General features: G+C 45.9%; 1 protein-coding gene across 6 annotated transcripts in view; it reads right to left on the bottom strand.

Annotated features, from left to right (window-relative positions):
- Positions 1-1,036: 1,036 nt before the first annotated feature.
- The window catches only part of MYL9 (myosin light chain 9), an 80,732-nt gene continuing 57,614 nt past the window's right edge, over positions 1,037-24,154 (bottom strand). For all 6 annotated transcript variants that reach the window (XM_088480576.1, XM_088480575.1, XM_088480580.1 and 3 more), the window contains 2 exons: positions 20,064-20,225; positions 1,037-1,646 (listed from right to left, as the gene is read on the bottom strand). In XM_088480576.1, the coding sequence (XP_088336702.1) occupies positions 1,474-1,646; positions 20,064-20,225 (335 nt within the window). In that variant the 3' untranslated portion in view covers positions 1,037-1,473. The remainder of the gene's footprint in view (positions 1,647-20,063; positions 20,226-24,154) is intronic.

The raw sequence follows: 24,154 nt of genomic DNA, 5'->3' as shown, positions 1-24,154 counted from the left end.
CTTAATGGAAATATAAGTAATTAACAACAACAATATTTTTTTATTTAAATCTGCATTTATTGACTAATGGGATTACATAAATTGAATAAACTGTCCAATGGGTTATATAATTTGTCTTTATTAAATATGCAATTTATATGTGTCTTGAATTCTATTGGAAAAAAGCACTATAAATAAAATTATTATTAATATTATTGAGATATGCCATTGAAAAAGCACTTGTGAAATGCATTTGACTGCAAGTTGGTTATTGCTATGTTAAAATAAACTTTATGCATTTTAATTAATGTTACCTCCTTCTGTTTGTTGTATATACAAACCAGTCAGGGTTCCATGGAAAACTGGGGAATCCTCTCAACATACCCAGCCACCCTAGAACTGCAGTCTCTATTAGTAACTGGCCACCTGTAGCATGAGTTATAAGAAAGCTGCATGGAATTCTCAAATTTTTAGGGGGTCCCCCTCATTTATTTTTTTTAATGTAAGATAGCGTCTCTTCTCCAGCTTCAGTAGCTGAAGGCAGTTACACCTCTAGCTCATAGTACTGTATTCCAGAATGTATTGGAACCAGGTGATAATTTCTGTATGCTAATGTGTGCTCCTGCAGCTATTACAAAAGGTGCATATACACACACAACGATTTTTGAACGATTATCGATAACGATATAGTTTATCGTTCAAAAAATCGTTCACTTTCTGAGCTAAACGATGAACGATTATCGTTCATGCGCGTTCACATTTGTAGTTTATAGTTCAGTTAGACTGACCAACTGAACGATTTTCATTAAAGGGAATATGCAAAAATTGTTTGTAGTTCAAAAAAATCGTTCATTACACTTTAAAAAATCTGACAGATAATCGTTCAGAAAATCGTTGGTAACAAAATCGTTGTGTGTGTGTGCAGCTTTAATCAGAGAAGATATGGGAAAAGAATGTGGGCTCTCTGTCACCCTTGCCTGTCTCTTCTGTCTACCTTTATCAAAGTCATGTGGTTTGTAAAGCAGATATATATATATTATATATACAAACAAACGTGTCATTTTAATAAATCAATTTCTTTATTTATGTTATATATTAATTTGACTTCTTCATACCCGATCGATTAAGGGGATATCAGTGGGCAGTGTTCTAATGGAGGGGCTGTAAGGGCAGCTTTGGACAGCTACAGAGGTTTATCTTGAATGAACGACTAAAGATTGCAGTCCTGATTAAAGTTTACGTTGCATCCAAAACAAACACTGCATTGCTATTCTAATAACAATTAATTTTCTACCACCTGCCCAAAATACTTTACTATGGTAAACAAGGGGATAAATATTACTACTATCATGGATTTTTTTGCATTCAAGGGCTCATACAGGGCTGTAAGAAGGAAAGAAAGGGTGCTGCAGGGCACAGTACACAGTCTTTCCTGATATGCAGAACCAAGGCTCCTCAATCCTTACACGTCTCATGCAAATCTTCACTGACAGCTTAGTCATCTTTATCCTTGGCTCCATGTTTCAGGATGCGGGTAAATTCCACATAATTGAAGTTTCCTTTTTTGTCAATTGGGGCTTCTCTGTACATCTCATCCACCTCCTCGTCTGTGAAGCGGTCTCCCATTGTTGTAAGGAGCTCCCGTAAATGGTCTTCATGGATGAAACCTAAAAAGTAGCAACAAAGTTAAGATAGCAGACAGAAGATCATCATATCAGAAGATCATCATATCAGACTAACATCTGACAAAATAGTCAACAGGCAATTTACTAATCCACAGTGGATTGGCTTTTATTGTGGTGAGGTTACTGGAGTGTCAGTATATCCAAGCAACTGATGATATTAGAACAGATATCTTCTAATTGGTTGGACAATCCTGCAAGAGGATGTGGAGGTCACCTTACAAAAGTGGCTATTAGTAAATAGCCATCTAAACTTGGAAGATATATGTACAAAACTGGTGTGCAGAGAAGCTAGTGCTGGTTACATGCCTGTAATAAGCAAATATGGGCGTAGCCAAACATCAACACACATATATATATCTCCAGAACACAAAGGCGGCACTCTAAGTCCAATATGTAAAGTGAATAAATCAGGCGCTGTTTAAATTGATGTTTCGGGGTCCAGTACCCGTTGGAGGTACTGGCAGGGGCTGGCTGCCAATTTTTGCAGCCTGGGGGGCAAACACAAGCAAGTGGCCCTAGCTTTTCTACCAGTACATTGTGAAACACTCCGGAACTTGGCCCCGTTAGCGTAACGCCATCTCTCACTCTCTCTCAAACACACACACAGCAGCCACCCATTCATTCTCACACACACACACACAGTAGCCACCCATTCTCTCTCTCTCACACACACACACACACACACACACACACACACACACACACACACACACACACACACACACACACACACACACACACACACACACACGATAGTTTATCATATCTGGAAAATCTGGGTAAAATAATGGAGCAGAGCAGGCTTAGGGTTCAGTCTAATATAAGAACCAGGGTCCTGGGACAATAAGTTTTTGAACTTTGAATGTGATGACAATATCACAATACTTAAGTTAAGTGCTCTTTCACATATAGTATATGCACTATGAATATGGTTTAAAGCCTACAGTAAAAGCATTTTTATTAATGCATTTAATATGTTTCTCATGCACTTTTTTTTACCAAGCAAATGGAATGTATTTGTAGCATATGTTAACTGATAAGAAAGATGTAAAAAAAAAAAAAAAAATAGAAAAAACCATACCGATATTAAAAAGCAGTAAGAATAAGGGTGCATATACCAGGACGATATCAGCACGATTTAGCCAATTTGGCTAAATCGGAACGACAAATTGGGCATATCGTGCAGTGTGTATGCTCGATTTGCGTGCTCCCACAGTCGCATGCAATATCGTGTGACTGGCCGTGCTGTAGTCAATCACACAATATCGTATGTGAGGCTGTATATATTAATGAAGGACGGAACAGTGATTGTTCCATCGGTCATTAAATCTTTTAAGTGTGTACCGGCTGGCAATCATGCGATGTCCAGGGTGAAGGCAAATCGCCCTGAACATCGGTACGATTGCTGGTTGTTTGAGTGCGTACCCAACCTCACCAGACCTCAGAGGCCAAGGTTGATTCTAGACCTAAACAGACTCCTGCCACCTGCAGTATCTGGATCTGCTTGTCGTCTCTTGCAGTTAGCTGCACTATGATTGGTGGATAGCTACATCCACCAATCAGAATGTGAGTACCTGTTAATATGTATGACACAGGACCAGCCTGGGGGTGCAAATGCCGCAAATCAAAAAGATAGGACAGCAAATCAGAAAGGCAAGGAGATTCCCAGCTATGGAGCATTACCTCTCCTCGGCGGCCCCCTCCTCAGTGTGCCCGGTGTAATTAAAGGGCCAATGGCGCCCACCTCATGAGTGGCCCATACGGGCAGTTCTGCCGCCTAAGTCCACAGCAGGAATATGGTACCGATCCTCCCTCAAACGCCGATCCCACTCTCCTCCCACTGCATAGTCCAGCCTCAGCACTGCCTGTGACATGGTGTGTGTACCCAGCTTAAGGGGTCTATTTACTAAAAGTCCACTTAACGTGGTGTTATAGCTGCTCCTGCTAGCGCTGCGAAGCAGGAGCTGGCTACCGCAAGTATTACTAAAAATAGACCCGCCGAGGAGGGTGATTGTTAAGTCACCCCCTCGGCGGTGTAAGCAGCACAGTACTCACCATCACCAGGTCCCGAGCAGCAGGAAGCGGAGGGGAGGGTTTTTTTGTTTTTAAGCAAACTTTAATTTAAAAACGGCCAACCTGACACAGCTCAAGTCCTGCTTACTCCAGTGACGAGAAGCAGATACCGGCAGCTACAAGAGGCGATATCAGCGCTGGAGAAGTCAGCAGACGGTAAGTGACATCTCTTAGTAATACCTGGGACACTTAGCGCTGCCATAGGTGTTTATGGCAGAGATAAGTGGCCCAGGTGCAATGCGATGTTGTAGCCTGCAGGCAGAGAATATCCCTTCAGTACATACCGAGAAGCGGTATGCACAGGGAATTTCTCTGCCTTTAGCATTTTTCCCCCTTATCTCGTCTTAGTAAATAGACCCCTTTGATTCCTAGTGCAGAGAGAGAGAGAGAGAGAGAGAGAGAGAGAGAGAGAGAGAGAGAGAGAGAGAGAGAGAGAGAGAGAGAGACAGAGACAGAGAGACAGTGAGAGAATGAATATAATTTGTAAGTTTGACTTACCCATGTACCCATGAAAGGAGGCTGGGGTGAAGCTGTCTCACCATTGTCTTCACAGTTTCAGGCAGCAGGGAGGAGAGGGAATTCGGACTGAAGGGGGGGATTCTGTTTCCAGGAGAAAGGGGGGATTTGAGCTGCACTGCGGGAAGAAGGCGGGGGGGGGGGGGGGGAAATCGGCTGTATTGTAGTGGGAACAAGAAGGGAGCCTTCTAGCTGCAGGGGGAAGGGGGTACAATCTCCACTACAGGGGGGAGGGGGTTGTCTGGCTGCAGTGGGAAAGTGGGTGTCAGCCTGCAGTGACAATGGGGATTATTTTGTGCTGCACTGCAGGGGGAGGAGGGCTTCTAGTTGCAGGTGGAAGGTGTGGTTCAGTGAAGGGAAGGAAATAGACGCATTTGGGCTGCAGGGAGGAGGGATTCGCGGAGGGAAGGTTGCAGTGCAGAGTCCTGGAAGCAAGTCTCGTGAGATGCTGGTGCAGTATCCCACGAGACCTATACTGTAGCTCTGCGGTGGCCGAACGGTCAATTGAGCAGACGAGACGACAGACCAGAGAGGTGATATAAGAGAGAAATACTGCCAGTTTGTGGTAATGCGGCTGTGCATGGTCTGCAGAGCTGGAGGGGAGGGCAGCCAAGAGCAGCAGGTCCGGCTAAGCTGGAGGTTGAACAGGTGGAGGCATCGAAAGGACGTCAGCCAGGGTTCCCATCTAATAGTCGAAGAGCTGCAGTGCAGAAGCTCCGGGATTGAGCCTCTCCACCAGGCATCACTCTCACTTCCGGGCCTGGCAAGTAAGTTGGTCTAGCTGCACCTTAAACCAGTCAACAGGACCCCCCTTGCGGCACTGCCCGGACCGGCCCATCTTGCATTTTCCAGAACTGCCAAATGGCCAGCCCGGCCCTGGTTACTGGTAAATTTCAGACTGAACTAAAAGTACTAAAACAAGCAACCAAGTGCTGCCCTCAGGGCCGCCACCAGGGGCAGACTGCCGGGACTGGAATCCCGGATCCGGACAGAGAGGGGGGCAGGGTGACATCTGCACCCCCCCCGTGCCGGTACAAGCTTGTCACTAGAAGGGCCGCAGGCGTGCATGGCATGCACATGCCTGATGGCCGGCAGAGACTAAGGGGTATATTTACTAAAGTGCAGGTTTTTAGAAGCTGAGATGTTGCCCATAACAAACAATCAGATTCTAGCATTTATCTTCTAGAAGGTGCTAGATAAATGAGAAGTAAAATCTGATTGGTTGCTGTGGGGCAACATCTCCACTTACTAATTTAGTAAATATACCCCCAAGTATTCCACTCCCCAGCTGCTGCTTCTCCAGGTGCAGGCCTCTATGAGGTGCCAGGTGCCTGCAGTGATGGATAACGTGTGAGTGGTGTGCCCAGGTGTTTCTGGTTCCCCGAGTTCTGAGAAACTTAGTGATGAGTTAGGACGTTGTGACATCATAACGTCTCATACACAATCCTAGAAGTAGAACAACCTGCAAGAGGAGCGAACACACGTTGCCCTGGCCAGCCTGAGCAGAGCCCCAGCAGCAACCAGAAGAGACCGAGGACAGGAAAAAAACAGAAGAACAAGTAAAAAAAGAAAAGGACACAAGATTATTAAACACATACTGTATAAGAGAATGGGTGGAGGTGGTCTTGGGGAACAAAAATCATATAATACATATATATTGTAAGGAGCGTGTGTGTGGAGGGCAATAAATATATAAGTGATGAGGGGTCTTGGAACACAAAATCCTAAAATATAGAGAAGGAGTGGTAATGGGAAGTGTAAGAAAAAAAAAAAAAGATAGAAGTGGTGCTGCCTATTTTGTCAGTCCCAGACCCCACAATTTCTGATGGTAGCCCTGCTGCTACCCAAAAAATGGCACCCCTAGGCACATGTCCCACATGCTTAATAGGAAATTCACCACTGTATATCAGAAAACGACACTAGTGCAGTAAGAAGCAGCCTACTTGAGGACATAAGCAGCAGCAAGCCGCAGTAGAGGCATATTCAGGGGCGTAACTAGCGGCGGTGCAGCTGGTGCATAGCACCGGGGCCCGCTGTAGTGCAGGGGCCCATAGCTGCCACTGCACCCCCACTAGTGTCCCCTAAGCCCCAAGTGTAGGGCAGACCTCAGTGAGTAGCGGTCTGCACTACACAGTTTACAAACAGGTGGCTGTGTGTTTGTTATAGCAGCCAATGAGAGTCAGACAGATTCTCATTGGCTGCTGTGTCGCCCACGGAGGGAGCCGGCAGGAGCTCACTCATGAGCTACGCCTTCCAGCTGCCTCCGCAGCGGAGGAGGGGAGAGACGTCATGACGTCTCTCCCATCCCATAGTGCAGTGTGTGTAAGGGGGCACGGAGACTGGAACAGCATAGCGGGGGGACACTACTGGGGACACTGTATGGGGAAGGGAGACTACTACTGTGGGCAATGAATAGGGGGGGGGGGGGGGGACTACTACTGTGGGCAATGAATAGGGAGGGGGGGGACTACTACTGGGGGCACTGCATAGGGGGGACTACTGTGGGCACTGCATGGGGGGACTACTGTGGGCACTGCATGGGGGGACTACTGTGGGTACTGCATAGGGAGGGGTCTACTACTGGGGGCACTGCATGGGGGGACTACTACTGGGGGCACTGCATGGGGGGGACTACTGGGGGCACTGCATGGAGGGACTACTACTGGGGGCACTGCATGGGAGAGGGACTACTACTGGGGGCACTGCACACTGCATGGGAGAGGGACTACTACTGGGGGCACTGCATGAGGGGGGGACTACAACTGGGGGGACTACTACTGGGGGCACTGCATGAGGGGGGGACTACTACTTGGGGCACTGCATGGGGGGGGACTACTACTGGGGGCACTGCATAGTGGGGGGGGGGACTACTACTACTACTGGGGGCACTGAATAGGGGGGGGGGAGGACTACTACTGGGGGCACTGCATGGGGGGACCACTACTGGAGGCACTGCATAGGGGAGGAGACTACTACTAGCGTCAATGCATAGGGGGACTACTATTGGGGTCACTGCATAGGGGGGAGGGACTACTACTGGGGGCACTGCATGGGGGGGACTACTACTGCAGTCAATGCATAGGGGGGACTACTACTGCAGTCACTGCATAGGAGGGGCTACTACTGGGGTCACTGCATAGGAGGGGCTACTACTGGGGTCAATGCATAGAGGGGACTACAACTGGGGGCAATGCATAGGGGGGGACTACTACTGGGGGCAATGCATAGGGGGGGACTACTACTGGGGGCAATGCATAGGGGGGGACTACTACTGGGGGCAATGCATAGGGGGGGGGGACTACTACTGGGGGCAATGCATAGGGGGGACTACTACTGGGGGCAATACATGGGGGGGACTACAACTGGGGGCAATGCATAGGGGGGGACTACTACTGGGGGCAATGCATAGGGGGGGGACTACTACTGGGGGCAATGCATAGGGGGGGGGACTACTACTGGGGGCAATGCATAGGGGGGGGACTACTACTGGGGGCAATGCATAGGGGGACTACTACTGGGGGCAATGCATAGGGGGGCCCAAAGCATATTCTTGCACCTGGGCCCAACACACTCTAGTTCCACCACTGGCATATTAATCTATTTCATGCATACATAAATGCACAGTAATTGACATGTAACTGGAATCACCAGCATGATTCATAATGTACATGGTGTAAGGACATGTCACAGCCCACTATCACTCCAAAACCACCTACATTCATTTATTTACAATTTCCCCAATTCTCTCATGAAATACTGGTGGAGTCATGATTGTGAAGGAACTATCATAGCCTATGACGCTGCATCATTCTCCATGACAACAATGCTGTTATAGTGAATCATGTGGCCACAAACACAACTTCCTGGGAAGCCGGCTTTGTCCCTAGCAGGCTCCCATAGAAAGGAGCCTAGATGACTCTGCCTCTCATTGCACTGTTGAAGACAGGAAATGAGAGAAGACCAAAAAGAAAAGTCAGAAACAGAAATAAGATTACATTAACATTGAATTGGGTATGTGCATGACCAGTATTTTCTAGATTTTATTGTAAATATATTGTTGTAATTTTATTTGAATTGAGAATACAGTGTGGGAATTACTGCTGTTGCAGTGGAAACAGCCGCTATGAGACCAGACGTAAGGGTATGCTAGTTACCTACAGAGGTAGTTCTGCCACAGACATTTTACATAATATAAATTATAGATTACCTATATTTTAGATGGTTGCAGTGGTTAGTATTACTGCCTCACAGCCCTGAGGTCATGAGTTCAGTTCTTGCCCAAGGCACTATTGATGTGGAGTTTATATGTTCTCCCCATGTTTGCGTGTGTTTTCTCTGGATGCTCCAGTTTCTATTTACTCTCCAAAAACTTAAAATTAATAAAGTTTTTAATTTTGGTACGTTAATTATGGGGAAGCCACCGTAGCATGACAGTACTGCGCAGGGTCGGAGTAATAAAATTGTCAATATAATTGTCAATATAATATGCTGGTGAGGTTATTAAAAAGTAGAATATGCAAATACTCCCAGCACCACAAATCACAAATGTGTTATATTAGGACTACATTGAAAATAATGCTTAATACTGTCAACAAAGGGCCTGATTCAGACCCGGTCGCTAGATGCGTATGCTCGCACTGAGTGTATGCAAATTTTCCAAATTGACATAATTGGATGTGATGCCTCGCCGAGGCATAAGCACACCCACTTTGGCTGTGCGAGCGATCGCTCTGCGTATGCAGACACCCCTTAGCGTATGTAGAGTCGCCCACTGGCACACGTCATCTCCAGGAAGTGTATTAAAACATTGGTACATCGAGGACAATCGGATGTGAACGCAGGGCTTGTGGTAACCTTACCCTACCACAAGCTCTGAGAGCATTTCAGTGTAAAAAAAAAAAAAAAGCCAATTGACGTGTACTATGACGCTGCCTGTCAATTATGCACACCTCTGAAATGGCGTTGAAACACTCAGGCACGCCTGCGTTCGCATCGCCTACCCCCAGTTTTTACTGGACTGCCCTGTTACCACCCACAAACGGCCTCTCCTGTCATTCATTACACTGGGCTGTCTTTGCAGGGATAGCGAGCGATATGCGATCTCAGTGAGTAGTCCGCGCAAGCGCAGAACACAGCGTGCACATGCTCAGAACATCAGGCCAACGAAAGCGCACGCATATAGCGAACGGGTCTGAATCAGGCCCAAAGCATTTTATTTTACTGTTCTGGTAGCACCATCTGAGAGAAGAGGTATCAGAACAAGGTGTACCACTTTGATGTGTGATAAATGGGTTCCCCCAATGGGCGTTCTAGTCAGCGATCCCACATCACTATATGGCATACTTGCCGACAATCAGCTCCAGCCTTCCGGGAGGGAGCTGATTGTCGGCTAATAGCAGGGGGCGGGGCCGGCCATTGGGGGCGGAGCCGGGGGTGGGGACGGCCATTTGGTGGCACACTGGGGGCGGGGACGCACGATCGTGTCATTGTGACTCCGCCCCCTCTTCACAATGCTGTTATTTTCAGCATTGTGAAGCAGGGGGTGGGGCCACGATGACGCGATTCTGCGTGAATCGCGTCACCGGGCCCCCCGCTGCGGGGGTTTCCGTTTTTTTCAGGGGGGAGGTCGGGAGGGTCGCAAGCTTCCGGGAGGCTTGCCTGCCTTTCCGGGGGGCCAGGAGCGGCACCCGAAAATCGGGAGGCTCCCGGCCAAATCAGAAGGGTAGGCAAGCCTGTTATATGGTAAAGTGAAAACAAGCCCTTTTGGCCCTTTTTCACATCTTAACCCAACTTTCGTGTTATATGATTATATGTATGTACTTGCAAGTCTATTTACCAGGCTAGCGAAATGATATAGAATGTATTGTTTTTGTTAATTATTTTATTAATTTTGATCTTCCAAAAAAAAAGAAAAAAACAAAGTTGAAATAAAGCATACAAATATATGCCAACCAATCTGATAACAGGACATTTGTTCTGTATAATGCTTTAGTTTAGTAATCTCCATCTGTACAGCATACCAACTGTCCAGACATAAAATGGGTACACATTAGGATAACGAATCGGCCATCTGGCCTATCTGATGATTGCAATTACCAATCAGCCTGATGTGTCGTGCCCCTGACTTCACAACTGGGTGGCCAGTTGTGATGTCAGTCACTGGCTGCCTCAGTAGCAAGTATATGGGTGGTCGGTAAACCACCCGTACACAGCACAATGTGTCAATATATCTGCAGATATATCAGCCATCGACTGTGCTGCACAGCCGAAGCAATATGTCTGTAAACTACGTCGTTCACAGACATATCACTGGTACACACCCGCCGATGAGCCCAAGAAAAATTGGTTGTTCAATTGAATGGTGAATATATCTGCCAGTGTGTACCCGGCATTATGCGAGACAGTCTCACGGTCTGCCTGCTGGGAATGTTCAGGAGGCATGGGTGTAACTAACATAGCCGAAGGCGACCCATCTTTCTTGTCAAAGTTACATGTGTTATATGCATTTTTAACCATTAGGTGGTACATAGGGCCCTTACAAACATTTGCACAAACATTTGCTATAGAACCTTCAAATACCTAGTTACGCCCCTGTTGGGAGCGGTGTACTCTCACCATTGCATACCTACCAACTATCCCGATTTTAACAGTTATACACAAAGCATTGTTAGATATATGTCGACCGTCAACAAGTCACATTCTTCAATGTCATCATAGGCCCTGATTCAGAGCCGGACGCTCTGACCAGAACGCTCGCTCTGAATCAGGGCCCACCTCCATTAATATGGAGCGTCCTCCTGGACGCTCGTATAGCTGTGGGTCACCACCCACAGTGTATACGAGCGTGCAGGATGATGGTCGCGATGGTCTGCTCGCCACTGCGAGCAGAAGCCTGCGGTTGAGTTTCTCAACCGCAAGGCCAGATGTGATTTTGGCTCTATCAGAGCCAAAATCACTCCCACTGACATCACTAGTGATGTCAGTGGGGCCGGCTTCTGACGGTAGACATTCCCTTGGGAACGCCTCCGTCTGGCAGGCACGCCCCCGGCACGCCCACCAAAGGGGGCATGCTGTCAATCAACATCAACAGCACGCCCCCTTTGATCAGACACTACGAGCGAAGGAAAGTCCTTCGCTCATCGCGTCTCGCGCATGCGCACGACGGAGGGAGCAGTGCAGACAATCAACCCACTTGCGAGCGGACAGCCGCTCGCGAGTGGGTCTGAATGAGGGCCATAGTCATAAATTTCAATGTTGACCATGTTGACATTTATCATATAGACAGTTATGAAATGTCGACATGTTAGAATGTTGACATGTTGTCTCTGGTGGCCCAGCGGTCACTTACTTGCTCCTGATGGAGTCGGTACGACCCACGTAAATACGAAGGGTTCAAACCACATCCAGTGAAGCTTCACCTGTAGACAGATCTGAACTGAAAGGCCGGAACTACAGTTTCCACATTTATATGAAAACGGGAAACCACCTTTGGAAGCTAACCCGCCTTAGTAAGGAGGACAGCTCTATTCTGACGAAAAATCAAATATGGAGAGCGACATGACAGTGCTGCCAAGTCAGAAACTCTGCGAGCTGAAGAAATAGGGGAAAAAAAGTGTCTTCGCTGTCAGCCATCGCAAGTCAACCATATCCAAGGGTTCAAACGGAGGAGCCTGCAGTGCCCTGAGAACCAAGGATAAATCCCACGGTGCCACAAGCTGGAGAAATGGGGGTTGCAGCCGAAGAACCCCTTGCAAGAATGTTCTAACATTTGGCAGAGGGGCAATTCTGCACTGGAACCAAACTGACAATGTAGAAACCTGGACTCTCAAGGTTTCCAGGTGAAGACCTAAATCTAATTCAGCCTGAAGAAAAGAAAGTACTCTTGAGACCTTGTAAACCTTCAGATCATATTTTCTGTGAGAGCACCAAAGAAAATATGAATACCGAATTCTGTGATAGATGCGGGCGGAAGCAGGCTTCCTTGCCTTCAGCATCGCCTGGATCACAGAGGCAGAAAAACCACTGGCCTTTAAGATGGAAGACTCAAGAGCCATGCCGTCAAAGCCAGCAGAGGTAAATCCTGATATCGGCAGGGACCCTGCACTAGCAGATCCAGCCATAGAGGCAGCGGAAGTGGACTGTCTATGGATAGACATGTCAGATCGGAGAACCAATGCCTCCTGGGCCAGGCAAGGGGCTATTAGTATTATACTGCCGCCTTCCTGCTTGAACTTTCTGGCGACTCTTGGGAGGAGAGAATTTGGAGAAACAGGTATGCCAACCTGAAGACCCACCTCACCGTCAGAACGTCCACGCAGGCGGCTGAGGGGTCTCTCGTTCTGGATCGTACCTGGGGACCTTGTGGTTGTGATGTGACGCCATGAGGTCTACGTCCGGTAATCCCCACTTGTCCACCAGGAGTTAAAAGTCCGGATGAAGAATCTATTTTCTGGCGTGTATGTCCTGGCGACTTAAGAAGTCTGCTTTCCCCGTTGAGAACTCCTGGGATGAATATTGCAGAGATTGCTGGAAGGTGGCATTCTGCCCACAGCAGAATTTCCTCCACTTCCTTCATAGCAGCCAGACTTCATGTGTCTCCCTGATGATTGATGTAGGCCACTGTTGTCGCATTGTCGGACTGAACCTGGACAGGCCTGCCTTGTAGGAGGTCCTGTGCCAGTATGAATGCTCTGTGCACTGCACGAAGCTCCAAGATATTTATTGGTAGGTGACTTTCCTGAACCGTCCACCTTCCCTGAAAGGTGCGATGACCTGTCACTGCTCCCCATCCTCTCAGACTTGCAACCGTGGTGAGAAGTACCCATTCCGGTATCCATAACGGACAACACTTGTTGAAATTAGTCGTCTCTAGCCATCAAGCGAGGGAGAGCCGAACCTCTGTCGAGATGCGAATCATCTGAGACTTTATCTGATGATATGGACCATCCCAATGAGCCAGGATCCATTATTGCAGGGATCTGGACTGGAACTGGGCATAGGCCACCATGTCAAATGTGGATACGATGGAGCCCAGCACCTGTATTGTCAAGTGTACTGACACAGGGCCTGATTCAGACCCGGTTGCAAGTGCTGAGCGCTCGCAACCGGGTCGATGGTGGCCCAGAGGCATGCGTATGATAGAGCCGGTTCAGTCGTGCGCATGCGCGAGACCCGGATAGCGACGGGCAATCCGTCGCTCCGGGTCTTGCATCAAAGGGGGCGTGCTGTCGATATTGAGTAACAGCACGCCCCCTTTGGTGGGCGGGTCGGGGGGGGTGGCTGCCCAGACGGAGGCGTTCCCATGGGAACGCCTACCATTTGGGGCGGCCCCACTGATGGCGGCCCCACAAGTGATGTCAGTGGGAGAGCTTTCAGCTCTGTTTGAGCCGAAAGCTCTCTGGGGCTTGCGGCCACGAGACCCTACCACAAGGGTCTTGTCGCAAGCCCGATGGTCGCGATGGTCTTGACCACCGCGACCATCATCCTGGCCGCTCGTATTAGCTGTGGGTGGCAACCCACAGCAATGCGAGCGGCCAGGAGGCCGCTCCATTAAAAAAAAAACCACAAAAACAAAAAAAACAACGCCCTGATTTAGAGCGAGCGCTCTGTCAGACCGTCCGGCTCTGAATAAGGGCCACTGTTTCATGCAGAGTAGACTGCACATACGAGACTGTAGTGCCACAATCTTGTCTTCTGGTAGAAGAATCCACTGTCCCAGAGAGTCCAGCAATGCCCCCAAGTGCACCATCTGCTGAGTTGGAGAAAGACGACTTTTTCCAATTGTTTACCTAGCCGTGCACTTGTAAGGAAACAATAGTCATCTGCAGATGACATTGTAACATCTCCTGAGATTGTGCTAATATTAGGAGACCATCCAAATATGGCAGTATCCTGACTCCCTGTTGTCTGAGATGAGCTGTCATAACTTCCATTATCTTGGGTAATACCCGAGGGGCTGCAGCTAGACCGAAGGGTAGAGCCTGGAATTTGTAATGTTGCTGATCGACCGACAATCTCAGAAAGCCTTGGTGGGATTGTGCAATTGGTACATGTAAATATGCATCCTGTATGTCCAGGGATACCATGTAATCTCCAGGCTCCACTGCCAGCATAATTAACCGTAGGGTTTCGACACAGAATTTTGGCACCTTGATGAATCTGTTGAGAGATTTCAGATTCAATATAGGGCGATGTGACCCATTTGGTTTTTGAGTCAAAAATATTAATTTGAATAATAACCCCTTCCCTTTTGCATCACAGGGACGGGGACTATAACTTCTGACTTCAGGAGGGCCCCGATAGACTCCCGGTAGGCCGAAGCTCTTGTCTTGCCGCGTACTTAACAAAAAAACTGAGTGCCTGTGGCTGGGGGCGGGGTATATAGGGAGGGTGACCAGTGCATGCTGGGAGCTAGAAAAGCTGTAGCTGTTTGGTGCATTGAATCGCTCCAACTACATACCCCAAGGTAGTTCCTGAAGAAGAAAGGGGCAAATTCATAAATATGCTTAATAAATACAGCCATGGGCAAAAGTTTTGAAAATGACACAAGAGTTGGTTTTCACAAAGTCTGCTGCTTCGGTTTTTCTGATGGCAATTTGCACATACTCCAGAATGTCATGAAGAGGGATCAGATGAATTGCAATTAATTGCAAGGTCCCTCTTTGCAATGCAAAGAACTTAATCCAAAAATTTTCCACTGCATTTTAGCCCTGCTACACATGAACCAGCTGACATAATGTCAGTGATTCTCTCGCTAACACAGGTGAGAGTGTTGTGAAAGACAATGCTGTAGATCACTCTGTCATGCTGATTATTCTAACTCAATCGACTAGAAGCTTTAAAAGGAGGGTGGAGCTTGAAATCATTGTTCTTCCTCTGTTAACCATGGTTATCTGCAAGGAAACACGTGCAGTGATCATTGCTTTGCACAAAAAGGGCTTCACAGGCAAGGATATTGCTGCTAGTAAGATTGCACCTAAATCAACCATTTTTCGGATCATCAAGAACTTCATGGAGAGAGGTTCAATAGTTGTGAAGGCAGGTTCAGGGAGCCAAAGAACGTCCAGCAAGCGACAAGACCGTCTCCTAAAGTTGATTCAGCTGCGGGAAAGGGGCACTACCAGTGCAGAGCTTGCTCAGGAATGGCAGCAGGCAGGTGTGAGTGCATCTTCACGCATAGTGAGGCGAAGACTTTTGGAGGATGGCCTGGTGTCAAGAAGGGCAGCAAAGAAGCCACTTAACTCCAGGAAAAACCATCAGGGACAGACTGATATTCTGCAAAAGGTACAGGGATAGGATGACTGTAGACTGGGGTAAGGTTATTTTCTCTGATGAATCCCCTTTTAGATTGTTTGGGGCATCTGAAAAAATGCTTGTCCAGAGAAGGAAAGGTGAGCCCTACCATCAGTCCTGTGTCATGCCAACAGTAAAGCATTCTGAGACCATTCATGAATAAAGAATGGTTCCAAAACATCCTCCAAGAGCAACTTCTCCCAACCATGCAAGAACAGTTTGGTGATGAACAATGTCTTTTCTAGCATGATGGGAGCACCTTGCCATAAGGCAAAAGTGATAACTAAGTGGCTCGGGGAACAAAACATCGAAATTTTGGGTCCATGGCCAGGAAACTCCCCAGACCTTAATCCCATTGAGAACTTATTTATTTATTACTAGTTATTTATATAGCGCATACATATTCCACAGCACTTTTGCAGAGTATATTTGGCCACTCACATCAGTCCCTGTCCCAGTGGAGCTTACAATCGATATCCCCTACCACCGGTACACGCACAAACATACAAACTAGGGTTAATTTTTGGTAGGAGCCAATTAATCTACTAGTATATTTTGGAGTGTGGGAGGAAACCGTAGTTCCCGGAGGAAACCCACGCAAGCACAGGGAGAATATACAAACTCCGCACAGTTAGGGGTGGGTGGCCAAACAAAAACCCACAAATTCGACAACCTCCAAGCATTGATTAGGCAAGAATGGGCGGCCATCAGTCAGTATGTGGCCCAGAAGTTGATTGACAGCATGCCAGGGCGGATTGCAGAGGTCTTGAAATAGAAGGGTCAATACTGCAAATATTGACTCTCTGCATAAACTTAATGTAATTGTCAATAAAGGCCTTTGACACTTATGAAATGCTTGTAATTTTACTTCAGTATACCATAGTAACATTTGACAAAAGGTCTAAACACAGTGAAGCATCAAACTTTGTGAAAACCAATACTTGTGTCATTCTCAAAACTTTTGGTCATGGCTGTACAATAGGTAGTATCTTGTACTAGGTCTGCAACTTGGTCCTGCTCCCAGGTACACCAAACCTCAATTATCAATACAATGTAAACAATGGAGTAGTCCCAAAAGCACAAACCCTAACTATACATCCAGGAATATTGTCCAATAAGACTGTAAATGTTCTTTCTGGTGTGTTCCCCATGCACTGCTCTCTTCACTTAACGTGATTAAATCACATGTTCAGCTTTCCCCTTATGACATGGATCACACTCACCAGGAAGCAGTACCAGACGTTCACTAAAAGGTTTCCTTTATACTTCCATCTTATAAGTAATCAAGCACATCCACTGCTCATTGTCAAGCCCGGATATTTATTGGCTTCAAATGTAGGAACTAGGACCGGAGGCCTAAGGGTAGCGGGTGACAAGAAACGGGAAGGCAATATATACGTCCTCTTCATAAGTCTCTCCCAGGTGTTGGCAAGATCTACCCCAAGGTGCGGAGTCTAGTCCACCTGATGGTATTCACCAGTGACCCCACCAAGCGGGATGTGCGTTTTCGCAGCACCAAGTGAACAGGTCCCGACCCCTGGGGCAGATACTGGAGAAAACACAGAGATAGATATGGGAGGACTATATTAGCACTAACAAAGCAGGAAATGTATGGGTATGGAATAGAGACACAGTCGTATAGACTGACAAGAGATTCGATAGACTGTAGATACAAGAGACCTTGAAGCTGATGAGTGATGGATGATGCTCTGGAGACTGATACGCTAGTAGAAATGGTAGTCAGCACTTGATATGAGACACTGAATAGCGATGGTAGTCAGCACTTGATCACGAAGAGAGTACACTGGAAAGGTACACTGCGGAGCCGGAGACGCAGACACAGTAGAAAACCACTATAGGAGCAAATTTGTACAGGCAACTTCGAGTTGCCGGTAGTACCCTAAAATACCCCTAGGTAGCTGGTCAGTGGCCAAGGACAGTAGCTGGCCGACCGCAGAACTACCATAGGAGAATACTAATCAGATGACATGAACCAACATGGCAGCACCCAGGACTGCACCGCATCAACCAGGACGCCACATGAAGGCTCTAGCCATCCCTGGGCAGAATACTCAGCCGCTACCTGTCTCTACGTTTGACGTCCGGACGCCTAGGAGCCCAAAGACGCCATCGCAGACGTGAGTAGCGGCCAATTCCAGGCTGCATCCTGACACTCATTCACAAATACGTCTCTTGGAGCCAGACTCACCTCTACATCCCTTGTGATGTTCACATAAAGGTTTCTTTAGGGATAATTACACTTAAGGATATTGTCCTGATTTTTTTTTTTATTCCACCACAAGATTAAAAACATCAGAAAAAATAGAAGGACAAATGGTCTGAAACGCGTTGATGGTGGGGGACTGGAGTATGCTGATTTAACTTGTTCTTGCTGTAGCCTGAACACCTTGCTATCCCGGGCTAAGTAAGGAGGTTCATTCTGGGGACTTTAGTATTTTCAGCTAACCATTTTTTCTGATGTTTTTAATCTGTGATGGAATAAAAAATTTTCTGGATAAACATAGAATAATGGTTGGATTGGTGAATAAGGACAATATCCTTGGGTGTAATTATCCCTTTAAAAAACCTTTATGTGAACGTCACAAGGAGTGTAGAGGAGAGTCTGGCTCATAGATATGTATTTGTGAACGAGCAGTTGATGTGCCCGATTCCGTATAAAATACGTAATTATACAAGAAACCTTTTAGTGAACGTCTGGTACTGCTTCCTGCTGAGTGTGACCCATGTAATTAGGGGAAAAATAAACATGCGATTTAATCACCTTAAGTGGAGAGAGCAGTGTATGGTGGACACACAAGAAAGAACATTTACAGTCTTATTGGACAATATTGCTGGGTTTATAGTTAGAGTTTGCACTTTTGGGACTGCTCCATTGTTTATATTGTATTCATAAACATACTTGCCTACTCTCTAGGAATATGGTGGTTCTCCTGAACAACTGAAAAAAGTAGTCTGGTCTACCAGAGGCCCCCTCATTATTGCCCGGTGCCGCCCAGTCCCCAAGCTAAGTGGGGAGTCCAAATGAATTGATAAAGCAATTTGCACTGAATTGCCCCTCCCCATTTTATAATGCTGTTAATCGCTGCATTCTGTAGTTGGGGCGGGGCCACAATGATGCAATCGTGACACAGTCCGCTTGGTTGCAGCACACCTCCCTTGCACTCCAAAGGATCTAAGCTACTGTGACATCACTAGCCCAGCACATACGTATAATCAGCCAATCCACACTGTGCATTTCTGTAAAGCAACTCTGCCAAGATGTCAGTCATTGTTTGCTAGAGTAGCAACTTCCTCCCAGTAAGGCAGCCTGCTGCACAGGGGGAGTGAGAGAGAGCATGGTGGGCTTTTTTTTTTTTTTAAGCTAGGTAGAAATACTTTATTATGATTACCATTATTGCTGTTGATTTGTAAAGGTTCGTACACACTGGGCGATATTAGTGTGCGATTGCACGATATAGACATCGTAATTGTGCAGTCGCTCAGTAATCGTGCACTTTTATGTCAGAAACGTCAAGCAATGCGCGCTCCCCCCGGTCGTTTCCAACATGGTCCATTGCCTGAACATGCAGGCCAATCTGCCGATAACGACAGATTGGCATGTTCAGGAATAATGGACTGTGCCTGCACTGAACAACTGATCAATCAGTGCAGACACTACAGGTGATCAGGAACAACTGTACGATTACGATGTTGTAATTGTACTGTCTTTCCTGATCACCTGTGTGTCCGCACCTTAAGGCAATCAAAATAATTTCATCAGGTAGGATTCGATTGAGCATGAAAATCAGGTTGGTAGATGACTCATCAGTATGTGAGTGAGCTACACAGGCCAGTGTTCAATAGTAAGGTAGTGCAGGCATCTAATATACATCCTTTTGATAAATGTAATCTGATCAGATCTGTAAAGTTCATCCCTCAACTTGTACATTTAGATTAATTAATTGCAATCTGGGCAGATCTATGAAAGGCTAAACATTTTTGTTAGATGTGTAAACAGCATTAGTGCAAAGTCACAAGAACACATTTTAAAGATTTACAAAAAGCAAAGGAAATAAAATAAACTTTCCTACTCCCCCAGAATGTCTGAGACTCCCGAATCTATAGTGGTTCTCCCGGACTCCTGGGAAAAAAATGAGGCCCCACGCTGTTGCCTGGTGCCACCCAGAGATGTGGGCAGTCCGTGTGGCTTGATAAAGCAATTTGTGCTGGATTGCATCATCAGGGCCCCTTCTCGAGTTATAATGACAGTAATTGCTGCATTGTACTGCCGGGGGGGGGTACAATGTTGTCACTCTGGCACCTCCCACTTGGTTGCAGCACAAGGAAGAAGGGGAGGGGGTAAATGGTGGACAACCCCTTTAAATATATGCCACGGATAAATAAAATGTCCAAATAATTTTTCACTATTGTTACATTAGTAAAATGGCCAGAAAATAACAATTTAGTATTACTTTTATTAGGGTAACACTAAATAGCATGCTTTATTACTGGTTGTACCTGTGCCTTCTTCATCAAAACAGGCAAATGCATTCCTAATTACGTCTTCAGGGTCAGTGCCGTTTAGTTTTTCTCCAAACATAGTCAGGAACATGGTAAAATTAATAGGGCCAGGGGCTTCACTCATCATCCCTTCCAAGTACTCATCAGAGGGGTTCTTGCCTAGAAAATGCACATATTACAAAAAGGAAAGAGTCAATTTTATACAGTAGCTTTTCAGTTTCTTTCCAATACTGCTTTTTACATCTGACTGCTGGGTTGCACCCGGGATTTTGTTCACTCACCCATCCCGGGTGCGACCTGGCTGAGACACCATACAGACAGGCGGCCCGACTCAGAATTAATGCCGGGTCGATGATGCCAGCACGTGATGAGCCAAGCGCTTGGAGAGGATCTCATCTCCAAGTGTCGGCTCTTCCTATGCAGTTAATGGGACCCTGGTAGCATCGATCCGGGTTACCGATTCACACAACATCACAAGCAGGGTTGAACACGCGTTCAACCTTTCTCGTGACCAGGGTTGAAATGCTGCGTTATTTCCACCCTGTCTTTTCACACTGCACAGTAACCCGGGTTGCTGCACGTTCATGTGCAATAATCTGGGTTATTAGAGCAAGTGTAGAAGGGGTATTAGAGAGGAAGTCGGTATGTGATGCCGCCGGATCAAATACAGACAGTGGCAGCCCGACGGGTCGAAATCCTGACTGCAGCAGGTAAGTACATTAACCCTCCCATCTCCCTACCCTAACCTCCCTCCCTAGTGCCTAACCCTAACCTCCCCCCATTAGGTTTAGGAACTAACCCCCCCCCTCCATGCACCCTAAACCTAACCACCCCTTAGTGGTTCCTAAACTTAACCCCCCCTTTCCCTACCATAACCCTCCCAGGGGGGTGCCTAACGCTAAGTCCCCCGGGGGGTCCCTAAAGCTAACCCAACCCCCCCACCCGTGGCTACACGCTAAGACACCCGGGCCTACCTTCGTTCGGTATGACGGGATTTAGTAGTGGGGCTAATGATAGGCGTCCGGATTTCGACGCCCATCTTTAGTCCCATGTCGGGATATCGGCGGTTGGGATAGGGCCCGCCGGTATCCTGACTGCATCCCATTAGAGGCCCAAATTGCGTGTAAATTCAAAGGGAAAACAAAAAAACAGCCACAATGGAATACACAGCAAAGACATATAGTGGAGTATTCAATTAGTCACATCAGGCCGCCTACAGGGGTTAGCTCGGCTAAATGTAACTTAACACGGCCGTCCGCAAGTTTTTTGCTATGCAATTAGTTGCGCAAATTAAGCTTCTTTGACTTTCCATAGGATTTAAGGTGGTTTTCTCACAGCCCCTGAGCAGGTAAAAAGTCTGTAAAAATCCCAAACTGTAAGGTAAGAATGTTGGGACTTTGTTCAAACCCCTGCGACACCCCACCTAATGATTAATTAGGCACTTAGAAGTTTTTAAGTAGCTTAATTTGGCCAATAATGACATGTCATTTTAGGGGTGATATTCTGTAAAATGCAGAATAATGGGATAATTGACAAAAAAAATAAAATAATCAACTTAAAGGCATTATTATTTTATCTAGAGCATTTAATTAGCTGGAAAACAAAACTTGCTCTCTATAATTTTTTTTCAAAGTTATTAAACATTGCAAAAATCAGCAATTTCACACCTTTTAAGCGCCCCAATTAATTTGCGTTTTGGCCACTAACATACTTCAATACTTTAGTTTAATCCAATGATTTAGTTTGCATTTTATTGAGGTACAGGGAGTTTTCCCCATTTTTCTCCACACTTAACTCGACTAGCATGAGATATATTATTTTACAATTGGATTGAGCGTTAAACGGAAGCGCACATAACCGCGATAAGTGAAATGACCAGTTATTGAAGCAGCACTCCCTGGCATGTTGTACACATTATTGTGACCATGTATTTATTACTAGCTATTTATATAGCGTGCACATATTCCACAGCGCTTTACAGAGAATATTTGGCCATTCACATCAGCCCCCACCACCACTTCCCTGGCATGGTCACAATTTTCCGACAACACCAGGCAGTTCTTTCTCTGCTCTGGTCGCAAAATTTTGAGCTGTCAGATAAACAGGAGGGCGGCTGCAGGAAGGGAATCTGCTTCGCTGATCGGTCAACAAAAGCACGACCCCCCACCCAGCGGCTGCAAGGATTAGCAGCCACTGGGAAAAAGTAAATTAACCTCCCCCTCACCCCCTGTACCTGAAACCGGTCTCTAATTGAAAGTCGCTATGTTTCCAATGTTTGGGGGAAAAAAAAATAAAAAATTATATATATATATATATATATATATATATATATATATATATATATATTTATATTTATTTTTTATTTTATTTTTAAATCATTTTGGATAAGTTGAAATAGATGTTCCTGACCTAATTCAATAATGATAATATAAAAAAAAAAACGCTCCGAAATTGTCGGGGTTTTTTTATTTTATTTTTTTTTTAGAAAAAATAGTCAGTTAATTGGTTCAATGCCTTTGCCTGTCATTCAGGCAGAGCCATTCAAGGGCTTGCGTGCGATTGAGCAGGACCCATTCTGCACACTCGCAGAGTAGGTCCTGCGCACGCGTAGATTCCTGATAATTCTGTGAGGCTCGACTATATGGACTCAATTGTGTAGTTTTAAACACTACTGAGGCTGGTTACCCACTGGTTTTATTAAAACACCAGTGACACCATATGTCAAACATCATGTGTTTAACATGTGGTGATAATTAGTGCTTCTATTTGTGGTTGGGGGTTGGCAATGGTGTCAGTAGATGAGTAAATAACCAAGGCAGCACCCAGAAGACTGCACTGCGGAGCTACTGTTTCTTACTGCAGACACAAGTTCTTATAGGATCATTGAATCGATACCAAGGGCCGTAACTAGGGTAGTACAACCAGTGCCATGGCACAGGGCACCGCAGGGGGCACTGTTTGGGCCCGTCACTATTCCTGTTTATCATTCTCAATTGTAGCTTCCTCTTCTTTTATCCCCAGCATCTCCTGGCCTCCCGTATCTCTTCCCTGAGCCTTCCCCGTGAGGCCTTTTTCAGGTGCACTCTCTTATGTCCCTATTTAAAAAATAGGCGGGGGGCACCAATGCTCTCTCTGGCACAGGGCACCAAAAAGTCTAGTTACGGCTCTGTCCATACCTATAACCATCTAAAAGCCTATATTAGCATTAAATCGTTTTTGGGATTGCATCTCTACAAAAAAAAATTGGCTTAGCAGTTTGCTTTGTCGGAACTGGTAAATATTTTTTACCGTTAATCCCAGAATGGGCCATTTTTGGCTTTCTCACAACCACCTCTACAATTTCTCCAGGTTGTCGTAAATGACTTTTGATTCTCTTGGCCACGGCTAGGAAGTGTATACTACAGCAATGGGTACAATCATCCCCGTCTTCCCTACTCATGTTTAAGGAAAAGCTTTTCAAGTGTTCAAAATGGACTGGGTAGAAACGTCTTTACATAAAGAACAACGACTGGAACAAAATTCTCTATATGGGGATCTTTTATTGATACTTTAAATGTCCCAATTAAACAAAAAATGTATAATTGTTTTCGCTCTGCATTTTTGTACGAAACCAGAGTGTTTCTATCTGATCCTTCTATCCAACTGGGCTAAACCATTGGCTTGTGGATGGAATCTTTTCTCTCTCTTTTCTCTCTCCCCCCCTTTTTTGTTTATCTCCTTTCCTCTCCCCTCTATCTTCCTTTTTTGCTGTTTATACAATTTATTGTATGCATTACAGTGAAAGGTTCAATAAAAATTTTTGAAGAAAGAAAAATGGGACCATGGGAAATTGTTCATGTTGAAGATTATTATCTGTTGTCCCTGAAGCTTCTGGGTTTTATTCCCTTCTTTTTATTTTTTCTCGTCAACCCCCCCCCCCATGGAGAAGAATGGGGGTAAGTGCCAGTAGGACAAAAAGAGAGGTTTCAAATCAATAAAAGGAAGCAGTGTAAATCACTATATATATATATATATATATATATATATATATATATATATATATATATATATATATTTATATATATATATATACATACATATATATACAT

The sequence above is a fragment of the Taudactylus pleione genome, unplaced genomic scaffold (genome assembly GCF_031769625.1).
Source record: "Taudactylus pleione unplaced genomic scaffold, aTauple2 ptg000256l, whole genome shotgun sequence".
NCBI classification, from domain to species: domain Eukaryota; kingdom Metazoa; phylum Chordata; class Amphibia; order Anura; family Myobatrachidae; genus Taudactylus; species Taudactylus pleione.
Note: the sequence above shows the minus strand (reverse complement) of the source record. Positions and strands in the feature narration are given on the sequence as shown.